Consider the following 22,332-nt stretch of genomic DNA (forward strand, 5'->3'; position numbering starts at 1 on the left):
CGCTCCCTAGCGGAGTGGAGGGCGCAGTACAGCAGTGCCCCTGGTGGATAGGAGTGTTCATGACAGCAGTGCCCCTGGTGGATAGGAGGGTTGATGACAGCAGTGCGGAGTGGAGACAGGAGGGTTCATGGCTTCAAATTCAGGATTGAGGCGTTCTTGGAAAACATGACCAAATTACTTTATTGGGCAAAAATTAAAGAATTCTGATCCAAAAATCGGCAAAACACCAAATATATTGTTACATGCCATTGATGAAATAAAGTAACAGCACGACTTAAAAGTTAACAGATTGCACAAATGTAAAACAATTTAAAGGGAACAATTTGTTTTGCGACAAGTAGTCCAGAAGTGTCAACTTCTGGACGACGCAGTGTCAATATGCAACTGTAACAAACAAAACTTTGTTTCTTTACGACCCGCTTTGTTAATACCAAACAAGACATTTACAACGTAAATAAAGCACTTCCTATAGTAATACAAAAAGTTAATATTGAGAAGTAGAAGATGTGGTTTTCCCATCATATAAAAGTCCTTCCTGGAAGGAAAATGTGGAGGACACACACAGAAGGCACACCTTTTCCCCCACCATTATTTTTCCATCTTTAGTCCAAAGATTCACACGCTTGAGCTTCACATCGTCTCTCTCTCTCCCGTCGACCTCCTTCCCCCCCAAAAGGAAGACGACCCCTCCTCCAATGAAACCACCGCTAAGGGACAGCCTCGAATGTGAAGACTCCAGTGGCTCCATCTTGACCCCCCTGTTAAGGAGGTCAAAGGTCACATCCCCGGCTCACACTAGACGTGCGTGGACCCGTGCGGGGGGGCGTTGGCCAGGAACATGGCGTCGCTGTGGTTGGTGGAGAAGCTGGTGTGGTAGCTGGGGCTGCCCCAGCTGCTCCTGCTGCCCGAGCTGCCGTCCCGGCCCCCACGGGCCAGGGGCTGGGGGCCCCCCGGGGGGGCCAGGGGCCGCGCGGGGGTCATCCTCTGGGCCTGACACAGCTTCTGGATCAGGAACCGCTTGTCCCGCCCCTCCTGGTCGCCCCGGGACAGACGAAGGGTTAGCGCTCCGCTAAGATCATCTATTTAGTGATTGACCCTCAAGTTAAACAGACTCTGTACCGCGCTTTAAATAACCCAAAGCGCTTTAAATAACCCAAAGCGCGTCACAATACCGGCTAACATCCACCCGTTCATGCACACATTCACACCCCGGCGGCGGAGTCAGCCCCGCAGGGCGACAGCCAGCTGGTCAGGAGCAGTCAGGGTGAGGCGTCTCGCTCAGGAACACCTCGGGGATCGAACTAGCAACCTTCAGGTTACGTGCTGACCCGCTCTACCTCCTGAGCCACAATGTGCCACTATTCAATTAAATAGGTCAAACTGTGAAACATGTACGCAGAGATGACAGTTATTGGCTACGTACCATGACCAGCTGCTCTCGGAGCTGGTTGATGACCCTCTTGTGAGCTCCGGCCAAGGCGATGACGTAGAACATGCCCACACTGAAAAGATGAATAGATGACAATATTAAGAAATCATCAGTGGACTAAACGGATTGCATTTAAACGGCACTTTTCTAACCAGTGGCCACTCGAAGCGCTTTACAATGCTGCCCAACATTCACCCATTCATGCACACATTCACACACGGACGGTGGAGTCAGCCACGCAGGGTGACAGCCAGCTGGTCAGGAGCAGTCAGGGTGAGGCGCCTTGCTCAGGGACACCTCGACACTCAGCTAGGAGGAGCCGGGGATCGAACCAGCGACCTTCCGGTTACCAGCCGACTCGCTCTACCTCCTGAGCCACATGCCGACCCAATAGTAACCAGAGACTTTATTAACGGCTCTAATCATTGGCTCAGGGCTCGTGGGGGGAGGAGCCGTGAAGGGGAACAGCCGCACCCACCACGTGATGACGAAGAGGGAGACGGCGACGGCCTCCGAGGCGAGGGCGAAGAGGAGGTCGCGCAGGCCCTTGTTGGGCAGCAGGGAGACGGTGCGGGGCAGAACCTCCCAGGACACGGTGTAGTTCACGAAGGGCCCGCAGGCCTGGGAGCAGTTGATCCTGGAGGGGAGGCAGACCATCCCAGCACAGGGTGAGGAAGAGTGAGAGGCCGCGGAGTAGAGGGAGCGAGGACAAGGCGGGCAACGGAAAATGCACAGCATTTAATTCTGAGCTCTGTCCGGGAGGAACATGATGTTGCTGAATGAGAAATTGATTTGATTTGAGAATCCTTTATATCATGGACATTTAGTAGAATCCAATTATTTCAGCCTCATACTATCAGAGATAATATACCCTGCATGGGCCCGCACATTTCCTTATACTGTATGTCTCCCATCCTTGATATATTTTGTGTTTGCATTTTCTAGATTCCTCCTGCAAATAAAATCTTCAAGGTGCTTTGCCACAAAAGCTCAAAGTTAAGAGTACGACATCACTCACTGGCCGACGCCCACCATGACGGGCAGAGAGGCCAGAGCCAGGCCAATCAGGAGGACCACCAGGAAGAAGAAGTTGGAGCTGGATGCCCGGAACGGACGGGTGGCCGGGCGGCAGTTGTTCACCAGGGACACCTAGTGGGCGGAGGGAGCATTAGCCTCATGAAGGGGGGGTCTGGTCCTAGAGACATCCTACCCTACTCATTATATTAGCATTAGCCTCATGAAGGGGGGGTCTGGTCCTAGAGACATCCTACCCTACTCATTATATTAGCATTAGCCTCATGAAGGGGGGGGTCTGGTCCTAGAGACATCCTACCCTACTCATTATATTAGCACTAGCCTCATGAAGGGGGGGGGGTCTGGTCCTAGAGACATCCTACCCTACTCATTATATTAGCATTAGCCTCATGAAGGGGGGGTCTGGTCCTAGAGACATCCTAACCTACTCATTATATTAGCACTAGCCTCATGAAGGGGGGGTCTGGTCCTAGAGACATCCTACCCTACTCATTATATTAGCATTAGCCTCATGAAGGGGGGGGGTCTGGTCCTAGAGACATCCTACCCTACTCATTATATTAGCATTAGCCTCATGAAGGGGGGGTCTGGTCTTAGAGACATCCTACCCTACTCATTATATTAGCATTAGCCTCATGAAGGGGGGGTCTGGTCTTAGAGACATCCTACCCTACTCATTATATTAGCATAAATTATCAATAATGTAAAACATGAAAGACTTTTTGATGATCGCGAGTTAACTGCAGTGCCTTAGTAACTACTAGCTCTGTCATAGGTTGCATCTATTTAACAGCTATTCAATTATTTATATTGATCCATAAAGGACAGGTAAATACATTAAAGGGGTGATATTATGCCATCAGGTGTGTGCATGATTAGCCGTTAGAAGCCGTTTGGACATATCTGCCATCACTAGCGGGCGTGTCCACCTAGATGTACGCTGGATAGATCGGTCTGCCAGCGTACACAGGGGACTGTTGCAGATCTATCCAGCGTACATCTAGGTGGACACGCCTACTATTGACGTCACTGAAACACCGGAAAGGGCCGAAAGGTTTTTTATCGGCTGATCCCACTCACACCTGGTGGCGTGACATCCCCCCTCCAACAGCAGAGCCCCGTCAGACTCCAGTAGAGCCCTCCTACCTTCTTGATGTAGAAGATGAAGAAGTACTTGATGGTGCAGATGGCGGGCAGCAGGGGGCAGTAGAAGGTGCCGATCCAGCAGATGGTCTGGCCGTAGACGATCTCCAGGACGTTCTGGGGGATGGCAAACTCCTGCTGGCCCCACCACCTCATCAGGCCGCAGCCGCAGTAGTTCACCATCAGCCTGGGGGGGAGGGGGGCGAGGGGGGAGAGGGGGGAGAGGGGGGAGAGGAGGGGGGAGAGGGGGCGCGGTCACAGAGGCACCAGGGTTATGGTGCTTTGGTTATTAATGCAACGTTAGCTTTTTTACTCTTTGTACTCTTGTACTATTATTTTTTCTTCTTTTTTTGCATTGTTATACAAAAATCGCATTGCCAGCTATGACTGCTTGCCTGTTATGTTGTGCATTTGACTAATAAAATAATTTGAACTTGTTTGCGTAGACTAACTAAACTAAACATCGGAATGGATGGATCTAGAAAGACTTGAAGAAAAAAAGGTTAAAAAAGGATTACCAAGTTGGAACCTTACGGTAAATGGACTGCGTTTCTACAGCGCTTTTCTAACGCTGTAGAAAAGCGGTCGCTTTACAATACTGCCTCACATTCACCCATTCACACACCGACGGCGGAGTCAACCACGCAGGGCGACAGCCAGCTGGTCAGGAGCAGTCAGGGTGAGGCGTCTCGCTCAGGGACACCTCGACACGTCTCCGCTAGGAGGAGCCGGGGATCGGACTAGCAACCTTCAGGTTACCAGCAACCCGCTCTACCTCCTGAGTCGCATGCCGCCCTAATCTGTTACATATACAAACATAATGCTCTGCTGCGCACCTAACGGAGTCCAAAGGAGGATTATACGCCTGGTTGAACTTTAACGTTGAACATTAAGAGAACTTACTTGCGGGGGAACTCCACGAAGATGGTGACGGCGGCAATGATGATGAAGTCGAACACGGTGAGTTTGTACATCTCCTGGCCCACTCGAGTCTCCCAGCACTGGAGGAGAGAGGGAGGAGACTCTCTGAATGGACCGACAACACGTTTGAGTCGAGACCCCAACTCTATATCAAAAAACTCTCTGATTTAGAGTTTTCAGTTGACAGTTGTGCTACATGCAGCATGAAACATTTAATTTAAAAACGTATATTTATTATGACCTACATGTATATTAAAGGTGCAACTGTGTATTTGGAGGGTTCAAAACAAGCCACTGTGGACATGGATCAAGTGCGAATGCAAAACCAGCAGACCAGCTGCACCTCAGCCTCCCTCAACGTCACCACGACGTGTGTCTGCAGTCGACCACAGAGACCCCATGAGAACACGCTGAACATCAATGAGAAGCTTGTAGGAGGTAACATCATGTAAATGATGCATGAAATGATTACAGTGGCATTTATACACATTAATATACTGTGAAGTACTACTTAGGCACTTTATAATTTATAGTTTGTATTGTTTATTGTTTATCCCGTCTGTTTTGTTTGCCCTGTTTGTGCAGTTGTTCTCTACTCTAGCGTCTACTTTTGTTTTTCATCAGTACTTTGTATTTTTATTGTATTGTATTTTATCCTGTGTTTTCCAGTGCTGCTGGGCTGTTGTCACAAAGGAATTTCCCCTCTGCGGTATTAATAAAGTTGACATCTCATCTAATCTTGCCCCGGGTGGGCGGGGGGGGCCTGGTTGGCCCTTCCCTTCCCCGTGGCCTGCGTGACGTCAGAGGAACCACTCACCGAGTAGAGCTGGTGGTTGTAGCCGCACAAACAAGGCCCCTCCTTACACTGCGTGATCTGAGACCACAGGGAGAAGAGCAACACTCCGATGCTGGTGAGACGCATGAACACACACCTGGAGAGGGGACGGAACACCAGACAGAGGACGTGTGAGAGGAGACGGAACACCAGACTGAGGACGTGTGAGAGGGGACGGAACACCAGACAGGAGACATGTGAGAGGAGACGGAACACCAGACTGAGGACGTGTGAGAGGAGATGGAACACCAGACTGAGGACGTGTGAGAGGAGACGGAACACCAGACTGAGGACGTGTGAGAGGAGACGGAACACCAGACTGAGGACGTGTGAGAGGGGACGGAACACCAGACTGAGGACGTGTGAGAGGGGACGGAACACCAGACAGGAGACATGTGAGAGGAGACGGAACACCAGACTGAGGACGTGTGAGAGGAGACGGAACACCAGACTGAGGACGTGTGAGAGCAGACGGAACACCAGACTGAGGACGTGTGAGAGGAGACGGAACACCAGACAGGAGACGTGTGAGAGGGGACGGAACACCAGACAGAGGACGTGTGAGAGGGGACGGAACACCAGACAGGAGACGTGTGAGAGGAGACGGAACACCAGACAGAGGACGTGTGAGAGGAGACGGAACACCAGACTGAGGACGTGTGAGAGCAGACGGAACACCAGACAGAGGACGTGTGAGAGGAGACGGAACACCAGACAGGAGACATGTGAGAGGGGACGGAACACCAGACTAAGGACGTGTGAGAGGGGACGGAAGACCAGACAGAGGACGTGTGAGAGGAGACGGAACACCAGACTAAGGACGTGTGAGAGGAGACGGAACACCAGACTGAGGACGTGTGAGAGGAGACGGAACACCAGACAGAGGACGTGTGAGAGGAGACGGAACACCAGACTGAGGACGTGTGAGAGCAGACGGAACACCAGACTGAGGACGTGTGAGAGGAGACGGAACACCAGACAGAGGACGTGTGAGAGGAGACGGAACACCAGACAGAGGACGTGTGAGAGGAGACGGAACACCAGACTGAGGACGTGTGAGAGGAGACGGAACACCAGACTGAGGACGTGTGAGAGCAGACGGAACACCAGACTGAGGACGTGTGAGAGGAGACGGAACACCAGACTGAGGACGTGTGAGAGGAGACGGAACACCAGACTGAGGACGTGTGAGAGGAGACGGAACACCAGACAGAGGACGTGTGAGAGGAGACGGAACACCAGACTGAGGACGTGTGAGAGGGGACGGAACACCAGACTGAGGACGTGTGAGAGCAGACGGAACACCAGACTGAGGACGTGTGAGAGGAGACGGAACACCAGACTGAGGACGTGTGAGAGGAGACGGAACACCAGACTGAGGACGTGTGAGAGGAGACGGAACACCAGACTGAGGACGTGTGAGAGGAGACGGAACACCAGACTGAGGACGTGTGAGAGGGGACGGAACACCAGACTGAGGACGTGTGAGAGGAGACGGAACACCAGACAGAGGACGTGTGAGAGGAGACGGAACACCAGACTGAGGACGTGTGAGAGGAGACGGAACACCAGACAGGAGACATGTGAGAGGAGACGGAACACCAGACTGAGGACGTGTGAGAGGAGACGGAACACCAGACTGAGGACGCTTAGGAGGAGGCCAGTGTTAGGAGGTCATGTTGTTCACTACGGGCTCAGAGGAGTTCCAGTGTGTAGTTTAATGGTAAATGGACTGCATTTATGCAGCGCTTTTCTAACCAGCTGCCACTCAAAGCGCTTTACAACATTGCCTCACATTCACCCACTCACAGACACATTCAGACAGACTTGAACTAGAAAGAACAAGAAACCTTCCCGTTACGAGCCGACCCACTTTACATCCATGCAACCATTTCCTGTGTAATGTGTGTCTTGCACTGCTAACACTTCCTGTAGATGATGTGTGTCAGCGTCTGTCTTATCATGTGAATGTGCAAGCTTGTTTGTGTAATCACTAAATTAGCAGTAGTATACATTTTTTGTATGCACTTCCCCCTCCTGATTAATTCTTCTGTCTGTTGTAGCGTGTTGCTCGGACTGTGTGTGTGTGTGTGTGTGTGTGTGTGTGTGTGTGTGTGTGTGTGTGTGTGTGTGTGTGTGTGTGTGTGTGTGTGTGTGTGTGTGTGTGTGTGTGTGTGTGTTAGGGCTGAACGATTTGAAGAAAAAATTGAAATTTTTCTGGTAGAGATTGCGGTTTCGATTTCAACCACGATTTATTTTCTTTAAATCAAGTTTCAGTATAAATTAATATAACCAATGAATTCCATTAAGGTAATGCAATAATGAAAACTGCTGGCAACAGATTTCAAATGCAAGTTTATTCAAGTACCTAAGAAACAACAACCAAAAAAGTCAAATAAAAAGGGAGCCCTCTTTCTTAAGTAAACTTGCTTCAATGGCTCATCAGCATCAAAATAATTGCACTTTTGTAAAAAAAAAATATATAAAAAAAAAATATTATAAAAAAAAAAAAAAAAAAAACGCAGCTTTGACGACCCCAAAATCGTAATGCTTGAGATCGCGATTTTCGGTCGAAAACGATAGATCGTTCAGCCCTAGTGTGTGTGCGCGCGCGCGTGCGTGCGTGTGTGTGTGTGCGTGTGTGTGTGTGTGTGTGTGTGGCTAGGTACTGTGCGAGCGCGAGTCCTCGTACCTCATCAAGGTGAAGCGGATCTCAAAGGCAGGGGAGTAGTCCTCGAAGTTGATGATGACGGAGAAGAGCAGCGGGGTGATGAAGTTGGCCAGGGTTATGACGATAGAGGGCAGGTACTCGTAGATGAGGTCCCGCATGAAGTTCACCTGCAGGACCAAACAAGCCAATCAGAACAGCTGTCATTAGACCCTCCCCCTTCAACAATACTTTAGTAAATGCTTTGGATATTGAATATTATATTCTTCAAGGTAATCAAGTCAATTATTCCTCATAAAATGTGTTTCTCTCCCATCTTCTGACAAGTACTTATTGTAGGTCGCATTGGATAGAAGTGTCCGCTAAATACTGTAAATGTTAATGTGTGTACGCGCAAATCTGTAACATCTTTTTGTTAAATGTTTTCATATTAGAATCTTTAAAATAATGCATTAGTATAAATACACGATATCAGAGGAAAGCCGATACACCTGCTTCTATAGCCAACTGTTCTATGACCTACATGTCTCTGGCGTTGCTTCTGGGTACCTTTTCCATCTGGGCCTTCTGGGAGAAGATGGTGGCTCGGTAGATGCTGTAGAAGCAGGCCGCCAGGACGGCGATGACGAAGACGTTGAGGATCAGCCGGATGGTGTAGATACGACACCTCTCCTTGCGGCTGCGGTCGGCGATCTTCTGCTTGATTCTCTCCTCCTCCAGATCCGTCTGGGAGACAAAGAATTAAATAAATAGTACATTTAATGCATCAACGTTCAATTCTGAGCTCTAAAGGGAGGAAGATGATGCTAAGTGAGAAATGGATTTGATCCGAGAATCCTTTATAGCTAATTAATAAAACATCTATAATTTGTTCATCAAATAATGCCAGCCTCATACCGTCAGAAACAATATACACCGTTTTATGAGCAATCACATTTCCTTATATTCTCAGTATAGTATTTTTCCTATTCGTGTCTGTCTATATTTTGTGTTTCACTTTTCTAGTTTCCTACGGCAACTAAAAGCTTCAAGATGCTTTACCACAAAGGTTAAAAGTTCAAGTAGCTTATAGGGAGACAGACAAAGGAGGAACAATGTTTACCAGCCCCTGGAGCCAGTATTAAACTGACCTGGAGCCAGTAGTGAACTGACCTGGAGCCAGTACTGAACTGACCTGGAGCCAGTACTGAACTGACCTTGAGCTGGTACAGCAGACTGACCTTGAGCTGGTACAGCAGACTGACCTTGAGCTGGTACAGCAGACTGACCTTGAGCTGGTACAGCAGACTGACCTTGAGCTGGTACAGCAGACTGACCTTGAGCTGGTACAGCAGACTGACCTTGAGCTCGTACAGCAGACTGCTCCTCTTGAGGCTCGCTGCGTTCTCGTTAGTGATGCAGCAGTCCCAGCCGGCGAAGATCTTGTTGCAGAAGCTCTGGAAGCGATCCTCGTCCTGGATGAGGTTCCTCTTGAAGCCGGTGGCAGACCTGGAGGAGAAGAGTGACCACGTCAGGGGCGGACACACCAATGAGGAGTACATTAAACACTTCTCTTGTTCCCCTACCGTTGAACGATCCACACGAGGCTGAGACAGAGGTATGCTACTGTCACCAGGAGGTAGGCCAGGGGCAGGTTGTAGGTGAACCCAGGGAAGCTAATGGCGTGCACCTTGTAGTAGCCGTAGAACAGATAGGTCTGCTCCAAGAAGCCCTGCAGGTCACATAAACACACGGTGGATTCATCCATAAAAAACGACTAACGTCTACATTTAGGGCGATTATCAGACGCTTTTATCCAAAGCGTCTGACAATAAGTATATTTGTCAGAAGAAAGAGAAACAACAATATATCTCTGTGGGTACAGTCAGGATGTTCATAGAACCAAGTGCCGAGCACTAACCATCACTAGGTTAACCCATTCCCCGTATACAACAAAGATAGCTAGGGTAAGATGCTGCACAATTCTACACACAAAGTACTCAACATACAGTTAGTGCGTGAGAGGGGTGTGGGGTGTAAGGGGGGAGGCTATTCAGAGTCCAGGTGAACTCCCCGTCCTCTCCAGCCATCCCTTCACACCTACACGGCGGACGGAACACAATCAAAGCAGAGGACTGGGAGTGTTTACCCCGCCGGAGAGGAGGTCTGTGATGTGCTCGTGGAAGATAACCAGGCCTCGACGTGCGCTGGTGGGATACACACTGCATACACTGCCTGTCAGCCAATCACAAGACAACACCACAGCCAATCAGTCATCTCCATGGAGTCCGTTGACATTTACTCACAACTGAACAATAAGTTACCTCCTAGCAAGTCTGGCCTGTGGATGAGAAGCTAAGTTGCGGCAAACGTAAGATAATTGTAATTACAAGATCATTATTCTGCTAGGAAATTGTAAGAAATCATTTATGTTATGTTAAATGGTAAATGGACTGCATTTTACAATTCTGCCTCACATTCACCCATTCATGCACACATTCACACACCGACGGCAGTGTCGACCACGCAGGGCGACAGCCAGCTCGTCAGGAGCAGTGAGGGGGAGGCGTCTCTCTCAGAGACACCTCAACACTCGATGGGGGGATCGAACCAGCAACCTTCCGGTTACCAGTCAACCCGCTCTACCTACTGAGGCACGCGCCGCCCAAGTTAATCGCTGAATTTATTTATCAACCTTTAACCCAAATGAGTTAGCAAACCATTTGCTATTTGGTTATTGTCTCAGAGTCGAGTCTCAGAGGTAGAGAGAGTGTGCTTCTGACCGTCGGCCTGGTTGAAGGTCACGTTCCCGCTGGCGTGAGGGGCGATGATGATGGGCAGCATGACGAAGCTGAACATCAGCAGGAAGATGACCAAGTTGAGCAGAACCAGGAAGCGCAGGAAGGAGAAGTAGGAGAGGATCCCCGTGCCGAACATTCCTGAGAGAGAGAGAGAGCGATTATTGAAGGCGAGTAAAGCTTACTACATTTACATTTGTATTGAGGGCATTTAGCAGACGCTTTTATCCAACACCTTGTGGGATTATTATTGTGCTGATAGTTCAGAGAACCATCGCTGTTAACGACGGTTCTGTGTCCAATCAATAGCAGACACCCCAGCTCACAGCACCCTGTCTCACCCTCTGAGGGGCCTGTCTCACCCTTTATGAGGTGGATGTCGCCCCACCCAGTAGCCTGTCTCACCCTCTATGAGGTGGATGTCTCCCCTCCCAGTAGCCTGTCTCACCCTCTATGAGGTGGATGTCTCCCCTCCCAGTAGCCTGTCTCACCCTCTATGAGGTGGATGTCTCCCCTCCCAGGAGCCTGTCTCACCCTCTATGAGGTGGATGTCTCCCCTCCCAGGGGCCTGTCTCACCCTCTATGAGGTGGATGTCTCCCCTCCCAGTAGCCTGTCTCACCCTCTATGAGGTGGATGTCTCCCCTCCCAGTAGCCTGTCTCACCCTCTATGAGGTGGATGTCTCCCCTCCACAGTACCAGGGAGCTCAGCCTCTCCTGCAGGTCGGCCCTCAGCCTCTTCAGCGACCGGTGCAGGCTCCGCCTCCGCTGCCTCCAGCTGCTCAGCTCCCGGTCCTGTTCCAGACGCTGCTCTCTGCACGCACACACACGCACGCGCACACGCACCCATACGCACACACACGGGGAGAATGGAAAGGTGTTCACCTTGTCAGTCGACCATCTGTTGATTTACTGCTAAACTAAGCGTGTACTTTAGTACATATGCAGTGAGACAAATAGTGTGTCTCTTATACCGTGCTTCCATTCTGTATTAAAACCAAGAATTTTAATTAAAAACACTTGGAATCCAGTCCCTCATTTCTATAACCCCGCCTCATCACTGCTAGTTTAGCCGCATTTCGATTAGTTCAACGTATCATGGTGAATGGTAAACGGACTGCTACTGCTAATAAAACTAACCCTTACACAGGTCAAAAACATGAGATTACTGATAATATTACTTATATAGTCCGGACTGGGGACGCCTCGACAGTACTCAGCTAGGAGGAGCCGGGGATCGAACCAGCGACCTCCAGGTTACCAGCCGACCCGCTCCACCTCGTGAGCCACACGCCGCCCCAGATCAGATGTTGGCCTGACAATAGTTCATTTAAGGATGCAGTGATGTAATCATATCACGTCATCAGTACGTCAACGTGGCGTCACGCGGGTCCTACCGGTCTCGGCGCTTCTCCGCCATGGTCCTGGGCAGCTCCCGGACCGGCCTCTGCAGGGGCGGGGTCTTCTCCTCGCGGAGGGCCACCGTGGCGCCGCCCCACCTCCCGCTGCCCGAGGACCCCACGCGGGTCCTGGAGCTGCTCCTGCGCTTGGACCCCCCATTGGCGGGCTTGCGGCGGTAGAGCAGCGACTGGTAGCTGGGCAGCTGGTCCAGCAGGGGGTTAGTGGGCCCGGTGCGGTCACTGTAGAACACTGGACAGAGGACGGAGAACACTGAGGCCCAGGCCCATTCCTACCCCTCCCCCTTGTTTTGAAGGGGTAAGGGGAAGGGGTAAGGGGTAAGGGGTAAGGGGAAGGGGTAAGGGGAATGGGTATGGGGAATGGGTATGGGGAATGGGTAAGGGGTAAGGGGTAGAATCCCATTTCTACCCCTTACCCCTTCAAAACAAGGGGGAGGGGTAAGGGGAATGGGCAAGGGGAAGGGGGAAGGGACTAAGGCCCAATCCCATTTCTACCCCTTACCCCTTCAAAACAAGGGGGAGGGGTAAGGGGAATGGAGAAGGGGAAGGGGGAAGGGACTATGGCCCAATCCCATTTCTACCCCTTACCCCTTCCCCTGAACAGACTGCGTTGACACAGCGCTTCTCTCACCAGGGGCCACTCAAAGCGTTTCACAATAAGGCCTGACATTCACACGTTCACACACCGAGGGCGGAGTCGACCCCGCAGGGCGACAGCCAGCTGGTCAGGAGCAGTCAGGGTGAGGCACTCAGGGACACCCCGACGCTCAGCTAGGAGGAGCCGGGGATCGAACCAGCAACCTTCAGGTTAGAAGCCAAGCCGCTCTACCTCCTGAGCCACATGACGCCTTGTAGCCCTTAACAACCACCCCCCCCCCCCCCCCCCCCCCCTCCCGACCCTAGCAGCCCCCCAGAGGGCAAGAAGAAACTCCCTTAATTAGCAACGAAGGAACGCAGAGTGGGGGATCCCTCCTTCAGAGTGGGGGATCCCTCCTTCAGGGATGATCAGGAGTGCAATGGGTGCGATAATAGACATTAATGTCTGTGTCTTTTTGTTGTCTGTGTCTGAAGTGTAGCTATGGCAGAAGTGTACAAACAGACACAGACACAGACACATACACACACAAAACATTTTCAATTTCAAACGTGGAAATGGATTATTTCACAATTCCTTGCTTGCTGGTACAAAACACATCATGGATAAACACACCCTTAGGAAACGAGCATTACCACCACCTGAGAAGACATGGCTGATTAGTCAGAGGACGAAGACACTCCCTATTGTGGACATGTTGCCCCACTCAGATGATCAGATGTGAGATCCAGGTAACGCATTGAAAAACCGTGACGGTTTGAATTCTTATGTCAGCATCACGGTGTCGTCCCGTCTGGTTAATCATTACCATCGCCTGTATGTACATAAAACTGCCTTTAATTTCCTCCATGAAGAGTTAGTTACACATGAACTCACTTGAGCAGAACGAGCAGCAACAGGTTCTCCTGAAGATACATCCTGCACCTCGTTATACCCATTACTAGTACTTTAACCCATTGCTAGTACTTTAGTGCACTACATGGGTGGAATGATTGCGTACTTTACGCAGCACTCAGACATGCGTTCCGCTCCAGAGAGCAGAACGAGAAACGCTCCTGACGTTCAACAATCTTACGGAAGTGATACGGATAAGAAAAGGAACTGACACGGAGCAGTGTCGAGCTTATAGTTTACCCGAGTCGTTGTCCATCGTTGACCCTACTCATGGAGAACCAGTAGGGGGGCTTCGGTCTGTCGGTCCTAAAAACAACAACGATACGATACTCGTCTGCTCGTCCACTTCCTGCATCTCCTGATTGGATGTCCCGCTTACGGCCGCTGGAGGGGGTGCGTGTGTGTGTGTGTGTGTGTGTGTGTGTGTGTGTGTGTGTGGGTGTGTGTGTGTGTGTGTGTGTGTGTGTGTGTGTGTTGTGTGTGTGTGTGTGTGTGTGTGTGTGTGTTTGGGTGTGTGTGTGTGTGTGTGTGTGTGTGTGTGTGTGTGTGTGTGTGTGTGTGTGTGTGTGTGTGTGTGTGTGTGTGCGTGTTAGGGGGGCACTCCAATAATTAACACGGACCAGTCTTGATAAGGATAGGCTAATATAATAATAAATTAATTAATACATTAATATAATAATAAATTAATAAAATAGGCCTAATAATAATTAAAATCACAAACAGTTTTTAAGTGGCATTTCATTTCCATTTTGACATTTCTTAAACATCAACTGAACCCACTTTGATGTTAAAGCAGGTAAATCCCTTGATGCTTAGTTATACTACTCACATTATGTTCTGATCTGACCTATTTTGTTCTTCAATCCCTGCAGTAAACATGTTTATTGGGCCTGATATATCCAAATCATTCACACAATAAACACACATTGTGCACAATGTCATATCAGTTATGCCAACAATAGCCCCGCAAAGTATTTAGTTAGTGAGCCACATCTCATAAGGCTTCACAGGAGGGTCAGTGGTCATTGGGATTGGACCTTCACCTTGGGTTAGCTGATAAGAATAGATTCCCCTTGCGTCCTTGTAGTACCAGTGCGGCTCATTGTGTGTCTGTCTCTCTGTCTTTCTCTCTCTGCTCGGACTTGTTAAGGAATATCTCAAACTCGTAAATACTTTATGGATCTTCATTTTGCCTCTGGATGGATCGATATCAACACTCAATAACAAGCGATTGGACTAAACCTTAACAGCACAGACACAAATAGATATTTTGATAGTTTGATATCACAGTATATTTAACCAGGTAAGCAGATGCTTTTTAATGGATTTCATTTTACATGTGGCTTCTTTAATAATCAAAACAGTGATTTCAGATCTTCAGATAGTTCTTATGGATGACAGATAATCAATACTACCTAAAGGTTAATATACTACGCTTTACAACTGCCAAACCTAAGGGGAGCATCTCTCTGTCCCTGCTCATGGAACGACAGATCCCCTTGTCATTCAGATTGTGTCCTCTCCTGTTCCCGGGAGGTAACCCATCCACGCGGCTCTGAGAGGGTGAATTAATGATGACCTGTAAGAATGGGAGCTCAGAGTTGGGTTTCACAGGTTATCTATCACAATAGAGCTGTTCACCGGGATGGACGGTCCACACGAACCCTGACGCTGCGTGGCTCTGGCTTGGTTTAAATGATAGGAGCTATCTCATGACCACACAAGACCGTGAAGCCTACAGCTATTCGGCTTCCATGATTCTATTCTCTGCCTGGCCGTAACTATATTATTCCACTTACTGCTTAGAGCAACAAACTTCTAGTGTGGATGGTTGGAGAGGAGCTGGAGAAGACTGTGGAGAAGAAGCAGACAGACACGTCAGGAGATCGAGCAGCAGAGGCACGGCTGTAGCCAGGACCGACATCATGAGCCACTACAGCGACAGGTCCTTCTACAACCCGGCCTACCACGACAGTGAGACTCTGGAGCTGGACAGAAGGTAGGCCGACGTCTTCAGATGGACGCGATGGGTGAGGTACTGAAGGTAATGAGGCACGCAGACATTAATGGTCTGTGGTGTGGTCACCTGCAGCCTGAGAGATTGAATTGATTTGTTTTGAGACTGTTGAATTGTAACTGTTGAAGTGAAACTGTTGAACTGCAAGTGTAACATGATTAGGGGAAACAACATAGAATGGTTTTAGCATCAAATAAACGGTTCTCACCATTCACAGTTGTTAATTTCTGACAATATCTCAGTCTTAACATTAGACCATTGCTAACACACTTTAAGTAGGAGCCTTTCACCTACCTCAAGTGTCCCGTGTAGATAGATAGCAACAGCGCGGCGGCAATGGAAAACACAGGATCAAGTAGCCTACAATACAATAAAAATAATAAGTACTAATGAAAAACAAAAATAGACACTAAAGTAAATGCTTCAGTAAACTCTAAAGTAAAGACCAAAAATAAAAACAGGGCAAATAAAAACAGATGGTAGGCCTATCAACATTATGAATTATAAATTATAAAGCGTAAAGAATAAAGTGTAAATTATAAAGTGGCCAAGCACCAGTACTTCACCGTATATTAAAGTGTATAAATGCAAATGCAAACAAATGTAACCAAAGAGAAGTGGCGGTGATGAAGTATATACTGTGACTGTATCTGATGATGATGTGTGCCCCCCCCCCCAGACCCCCCTTCAAGCCCCGACACAGCAACCCCTACGCCCAGGACCCGCCCCCCCCCTGGCAGGCCGCGAGGGCCTCGGCGGTCTCCACGGTGACGGGCCCCAGGGCCAACGCGGACCCCTGGGAGGGAGGCGCGGGGGGGGGCCTGAGGGCCCTGGGAGCCCTTCCCTTAGGGCCCCGGCCGTCACAACACCAGGACCCCCCGTGGCAGCGACAGCCCGGTAAGAAGGACCCTCACTCCTCCCCACTCTGCCTCGTTGTTGTCATCCCCATCCTGGGGCGGGACGCGGCTCAGGGGGCGGGACGCGGCTCAGGGGGGCGGGACGCGGCTCAGGGGGCGGGACGCGGCTCAGGGGGCCGAGCGGGGCCGAGCGGGGCGGCTGGTGACCAGGAGGTCGCTGGTTCGATCCCCGGCTCCTCCTAGCCGAGTGCCGAGGTGTCCCTGAGCGAGGCACCTCTCACCCCGACCGCTGCTGACGAGCTGGCTGTCGCCCGGCGTGGCTGGCTCCGCCGTCGGGGTCGCAGCGGCCACTGGTTGGATAAGCTCTGTATGAATGCAGTCCAGTCCATTTAAACCACCGGCAGTCATTCCAGATACCTGTAGTCAAGGAGGAAGTATCGGGTTATAGGCAGCTTACCAGGCATCGGTATCGAACCTGGTTCCTTTTAGCTGGGAGTCACCCGAGCCGTCGCTATGTACATTTGTGTTGAGGTGTACAACATGAACAAAGCATGTCTCCTCCCCCACTGCTCCAGACCGCAGCTCGGTCCACGGCGAAGGGTCCTTCCACGATACCGCCGGTCTGTCCCGCTTCCCCGCCACCTTCTCAGGTACTGCTGTCTGTCTGTCTGTCTGTCTGTCTGTCTGTCTGTCTGTCTGTCTGTCTGTCTGTCCTGTGACCGTCTGTCCTGTCTGTCGTCTGTCTGTCTGTCTGTCTGTCTGTCTGTCCTGTCTGCCTGCCTGTCTGTCTGTCTGTCTGTCTGTCTGTCTGTCTGTCTGTCTGTCTGTCTGTCTGTCTGTCTGTCTGTCTGTCTGTCTGTCTGTCTGTCTGTCTGTCTGTCTGTCTGTCTGTCTGTCTGTCTGTCTGTCTGTCTGTCTGTCTGTCTTTCTTTTTGTTGTCTGTGTCTGAAGTGTAACTATGGCAGAAGTATACACACACACACACACACACACACACACACACACACACACACACACACACACACACACACACACACACACACACACACACACACACACACACACACACCTTCATCTGTTATAAAAAAAGTGAATTGGTTTGACTGGTGTTTGAAGGTTTTAAAGTTTAGTGTTAATTATTATACACAATATTATCTGTTATATATAAATGTAACCTTAGGGTTTGGGTTATAAAAGGTTGTTTGGTTTAAAGGAGCAATTGGATTTGTAACTGTGTAACTATCTTTAAGTTAAGGGTTCCTTGTGTAACTATCTTTAAGTTAAGGGTTCCTTGTGTAACTATCTTTAAGTTAATGGTTCCTTCGGCCTGTGTAACTATCTTTAAGTTAATCATTCCTTAAGCCTTTGTATCTTTAAGTTAATGGTTCCTTGCGTAACTATCTTTAAGTCAATCTTTCCTTAGGCCTTTGTATCTTTAAGTTAATGGTTCCTTGTGTTACTATATTTAAGTTAATGGTTCCTTCGGCCTGTGTAACTATCTTTAAGTTAATCATTCCTTAAGCCTTTGTATCTTAAGTTAATGGTTCCTTGCGTAACTATCTTTAAGTCAATCTTTCCTTAGGCCTTTGTATCTTTAAGTTAATGGTTCCTTGTGTTACTATATTTAAGTTAATGGTTCCTTTGGCCTGTGTAACTATCTTTAAGTGAATGGTTCCTATCTTTAAGTTAAGGGTTCCATGGTGTGTAACTGCGTGTTCTTGTGTGCACAGCCAACATGACGATGCGGTTAAGGGGAATGAGGAGAATGAGCATGTTTCCAAACGGAGACCCCTCCCACCTGTCAATCACAGAGGGCGCCATCAGGAACGAGCTGGAGTACGGTAAGAGGACAGTCAACACCGTGACCTACTCAGTGCTGGTCCATCATATGTGGCTCCCTTGCGTTGTTGATACCGCCGTTGGTGTGTGAATGTGTGCATGAATGGGTGAATGTGAGGCGATATTGCAAAGCGCTTTAAGTGGCCACTGGTTAGAAAGGCGCAGTATAAATGCGGTCCGTTTGTGCTATAAATGTGTGGTCTGTCTTGAGTCAGCCATTCTCCACCAGCCTGTTCTCATATGCAGCGGCTGAAACAAAGGAAGAAAAAAAAACGGCCAGGATGAAAGCTTTGTTTGTTTGTGGTTTCCAATGCAACAGAGGAGCAGAACTTGGTGAAAGAGCTGATGGCCTGCTCCACAAAGGAGCGCATCGAGGGCATCAGGAAACTCCCCATGACCTACCATGAGAAGAAACACATCAGGTGGGTCAATGCTAATCCGTGCCAATGGTTAACACGGAGAGCAGTAAAACTACTTAAGTACACTACACTTTGATCGACTTCAATGGCCTTGAGAGATCAGCAACACCCAAATACACAAGATGAAACACACACACACACACGCACACACACACGCACACACTCACAGACACACACACACACACACACACACACACACACACACACACACACACACACACACACACAACACACACACACACACACACACACACACACACACACACACACACACACACACAATGTGCATTTAATTTCAACATGTTTATCAGGTGCGGGATCCGAGAATGCGCTGATGATTGCCACCGCTGGCATAAAGATCTATGGGGCCTGTAATCTGCAGAGATAATATCTCTGTCCTCATCTCCCCCAGGAACAGAGTGCTGGCCTCCAAGTCGTCCAAGAAGTCTCGCCACCTGTCCTGCCTTGCAGACTGCTCTGAGAGCATGACGTTGGTGAGGAGCTTCACTCTGTACCCAAACCTCCTTCCCCTTAACCTCTGAAAACCTTTAACTTAACGTGAACATAGATTAATGTGACCCAGTAAACAAAGTAAACTCAGTGTCGTCATAATAGTATTGGCCTCTAAATCTTATCCAACTTTATAAGGGCCTATACGTTTAATCACCATTATACTACAGTTAAATGATAAATGGACTACATTTACACTGTGCTTTTCTAACCAGTGACTCATTAACCCATTCATTAACCCTTTCATGCACACATTCACACACCGACGGCGGAGTCAGCCCCGCAGGGCGACAGCCAGCTAGTCAGGAGCAGTCAGGGTGAGGCGTCTCGCTCAGGGACACCTCGGCACTCCGCTAGGAGGAGCCGGGGATCGAACCAGCGACCTTCTGGTTACCAGCCAACCCGCTCCACCTCCTGAGCCACATGTCACCCTGAGTTACCTGGATTCCAAAAGGCTCATCATCATTGGTCGCGCCATAGATCCTGACAGGCGGAATGTCCCTCCAGTCTCTCCGTAGGTGTGCGTCGGGCGTGGCGGCGGCCAGGCAGGCCCTGGACCTATGGCAGGGCACCATGAAGGAGGTCGGGGGCTCCTTCGGCTCCAGCGTCCTCTCCTACTTCCTGTTCCTCAAGTCGCTGCTCCTGCTCAACGTCTTCTCCTTCGTCATCAACTTCAGCTTCATCACCGTCCCCATGCTGGCCTTCGACCACGTGCCCTACGTGCCCCCCAACGTGACCTTCCGAGGCCTGGAGCTGCTCACTGGAGCGGTGAGTACAGCCGGCCTCTAGCCTCTAATCTACCACAGCCTCCACCTCAGCCTCTACCACAGCCTCCACCACAGCCTCTACCACAGCCTCCACCACAGCCTCGACCACAGCCTCCACCACAGCCTCCACCACAGCCTCTATCACAGCCTCTACCACAGCCTCCATCACAGCCTCTATCACAGCCTCCATCACAGCCTCCACCACAGCCTCTATCACAGCCTCCACCTCAGCCTCTACCACAGCCTCCACCACAGCCTCGACCACAGCCTCCACCTCAGCCTCTACAGTTCACTGACTGTGATGCTCTCCTCCCCAGGGCTACTTCAACTACACGGTCCTGTACTACGGGGCCTACAGGGCTGACTCCTTCACGGGCCTGCTGCACTACAACATCCAGCTGGCCTACTTCTTCACCATCGCCGCCTACATGGTGCTGTGTGGAGTGGCCGTCCTCTACAGGTCAGTCACCCCTAGAGAACCACGTAAACCCTAACCTTAACCTCGACCCAAAACCATAAAATAAATCCAACTACTGTCCTGTACTGTCTGCTGTCTTTACTGTTTGGGATAAGTACCTTATGTATCTTATCTAACCCTAAACTCTCCCTTAACAGTCACCCTGACCTTACTCTTAACTATAAAACCCTTACCCTGAAACCCTAACCATTCCCTTAACCGTCAACCCCGACCTTACTCTTAACCATAACCCTAAACCCTAACCGTTCCCTTAACCGTCAACCCCGACCTTACTCTTAACCATAACCCTAAACCCTAACCGTTCCTTAACCTGTCAAAAAACCCCACACCCCCCCCACAGACCTTACTCTTAACCATAACCCTAAACCCTAACCGTCCCCTACCCCTCGTCTATGCTGCTGCCCTGTTGTGTGGATTAATGATTTTGTCCCTGATTCCAACCTTTCCTTGCGTCTCCGGCAGCCATTTCATTTGTAGTCTTTTCCCCTGTGCCCGTGTGTCCCACAGCATGGCCAGCTCGTTCAAGATGAACTACGTCCTGTCTGACCCGGTACGGTGGGCGGGCGGCTCCTCGGCAGCCTGCTTTCTTTTACACCTCTGTACGCCGACTTCAGCCAGTGACCAATTGAGATGAGAAGGCGTGTTGCAGGCAGACGGTAAGAAACAACCTCCGCATCCAGACTCAAGGTGCTACATGCACGACCTGTTTAGTCAGGACCACGCCAGGGTTGACCTTGAGGAGGGTTTTGAGAGCAGGAAGTTAAGACCAGGAAGTGGACCTTGGTCTGTCTTCCAGGAAATGATGGGGGAATATATTTGATATAGTACTGATGGTAAATCGTAAATGGACTACCATAGTTCTTTTCTAACCAGGGTCCCTCTCCAAAGCGCTTTACAATAGTGCCTAACCATTCACCCATTCATGCAACAACATTCACACACGTGGATTCAGGCCACGCAGGCGCGACAGCCAGCTCGTCAAGAGCAGTCAACCCCTCCCCCCCCCTGGGTGAGGTGTCTTGCTCAGGGACACCTCGACACTCCGGGAACCTTCCGGTTACCAGCAAAACCGATCTACCTCGTGAATTACTACCGCCCTACGACCCTGAAGTATTGCGCTCATGGTAACCTTGTTTTCCCTGTCTTTCCTCCCCTCTGCAGGAGAGTATGTCAGAGAGGAGCCAGGGGACAAGTCTGACCCCCGCGGAGAAGATGAGGCACTTTGGCATCCACCTCGGTGCCTGGTTCATCTCCACCAGCATGGCCGTCGGCTGTGGGAACGCCATCTACTACCTCAGCCAGTACGAACAGCAGGTGATTCGGCTCGCTGAGGTGGAGACGCACTCGACATGGGATCCGTTTGTATCCTACCGCGGAGATGACCTAGCGATCATTAGTGCTTGGCACTTGGTTCCATGAACATCCTTACTGTCCCCACAGAGATATGTTGTTGTTTCTCTTTCTTCTGACGAATGTACTTATTGTGAGTGTCTTTGGATAAAAGCGACTGCTAAACGCCCTGGATGTAAATGTAAATGAGAGGGAGAAGTTCTAAAGGACATTTACACTGAGATGTCATTGACCAATGACCGCCTCCATTTTGGAAGCATATAGCATTGGATTGTTAGTTTAGTGTGGGTGGTAAGGTTTTTTTGGTCATTAATCTTAAAATGAGTCGTCATTCTTGGAATACGTGTTCGTAACAATCAATCATCAACAATCAATGCTTGAT

General features: G+C 49.8%; 2 protein-coding genes across 3 annotated transcripts in view; one reads left to right on the forward strand and one right to left on the reverse strand.

Moving 5' to 3' along the window:
* Positions 1-14,075, reverse strand: LOC130379937 (transmembrane channel-like protein 7). 2 transcript variants are annotated; one of them, XM_056587085.1, is made up of 16 exons: positions 13,954-14,075; positions 12,204-12,456; positions 11,472-11,620; positions 10,794-10,949; positions 10,160-10,245; positions 9,597-9,742; positions 9,372-9,519; positions 8,581-8,757; positions 8,056-8,201; positions 5,346-5,460; positions 4,511-4,608; positions 3,611-3,794; positions 2,448-2,578; positions 1,908-2,066; positions 1,424-1,502; positions 3-1,032 (listed from the first exon to the last, which is right to left on the reverse strand). In XM_056587085.1, the coding sequence occupies exons 1-16, from the start codon at positions 13,967-13,969 to the stop codon at positions 796-798; spliced, it is 2,280 nt and encodes a 759-aa protein (XP_056443060.1). In that variant the 5' UTR covers positions 13,970-14,075; the 3' UTR covers positions 3-795. The 2 variants fall into 2 exon arrangements, with proteins under 2 accessions (XP_056443061.1, XP_056443060.1); XM_056587086.1 differs by lacking the exons at positions 11,472-11,620; positions 12,204-12,456; positions 13,954-14,075 and adding an exon at positions 11,214-11,234 and having other exon boundaries at positions 1-1,032.
* Positions 13,468-22,332, forward strand: part of tmc5 (transmembrane channel like 5) — a 15,409-nt gene continuing 6,544 nt past the window's right edge. Inside the window, exons 1-11 of the mRNA XM_056587327.1 lie at positions 13,468-13,550; positions 15,520-15,712; positions 16,410-16,627; positions 17,163-17,237; positions 18,318-18,428; positions 18,746-18,848; positions 19,258-19,339; positions 19,863-20,123; positions 20,440-20,582; positions 21,108-21,150; positions 21,762-21,914. Coding sequence (XP_056443302.1) covers positions 15,639-15,712; positions 16,410-16,627; positions 17,163-17,237; positions 18,318-18,428; positions 18,746-18,848; positions 19,258-19,339; positions 19,863-20,123; positions 20,440-20,582; positions 21,108-21,150; positions 21,762-21,914 — 1,263 coding nt within the window. The 5' untranslated portion in view covers positions 13,468-13,550; positions 15,520-15,638. The remainder of the gene's footprint in view (positions 13,551-15,519; positions 15,713-16,409; positions 16,628-17,162; positions 17,238-18,317; positions 18,429-18,745; positions 18,849-19,257; positions 19,340-19,862; positions 20,124-20,439; positions 20,583-21,107; positions 21,151-21,761; positions 21,915-22,332) is intronic.

This window comes from Gadus chalcogrammus, chromosome 3 (genome assembly GCF_026213295.1).
Source record: "Gadus chalcogrammus isolate NIFS_2021 chromosome 3, NIFS_Gcha_1.0, whole genome shotgun sequence".
NCBI lineage: Eukaryota > Metazoa > Chordata > Actinopteri > Gadiformes > Gadidae > Gadus > Gadus chalcogrammus.

Bases quoted from the DNA above. Each gene is read 5' to 3' on its own strand.
- LOC130379937 (XM_056587085.1), bottom strand. The intron at 10,950-11,471 runs GTGAGACAGGCT...TCTCTCTCTCAG, and splicing joins AGACATCCACCTCATAGAGG to GAATGTTCGGCACGGGGATC. The intron at 1,503-1,907 runs GTGGGTGCGGCT...TCATCTTTTCAG, and splicing joins TCCCTCTTCGTCATCACGTG to TGTGGGCATGTTCTACGTCA.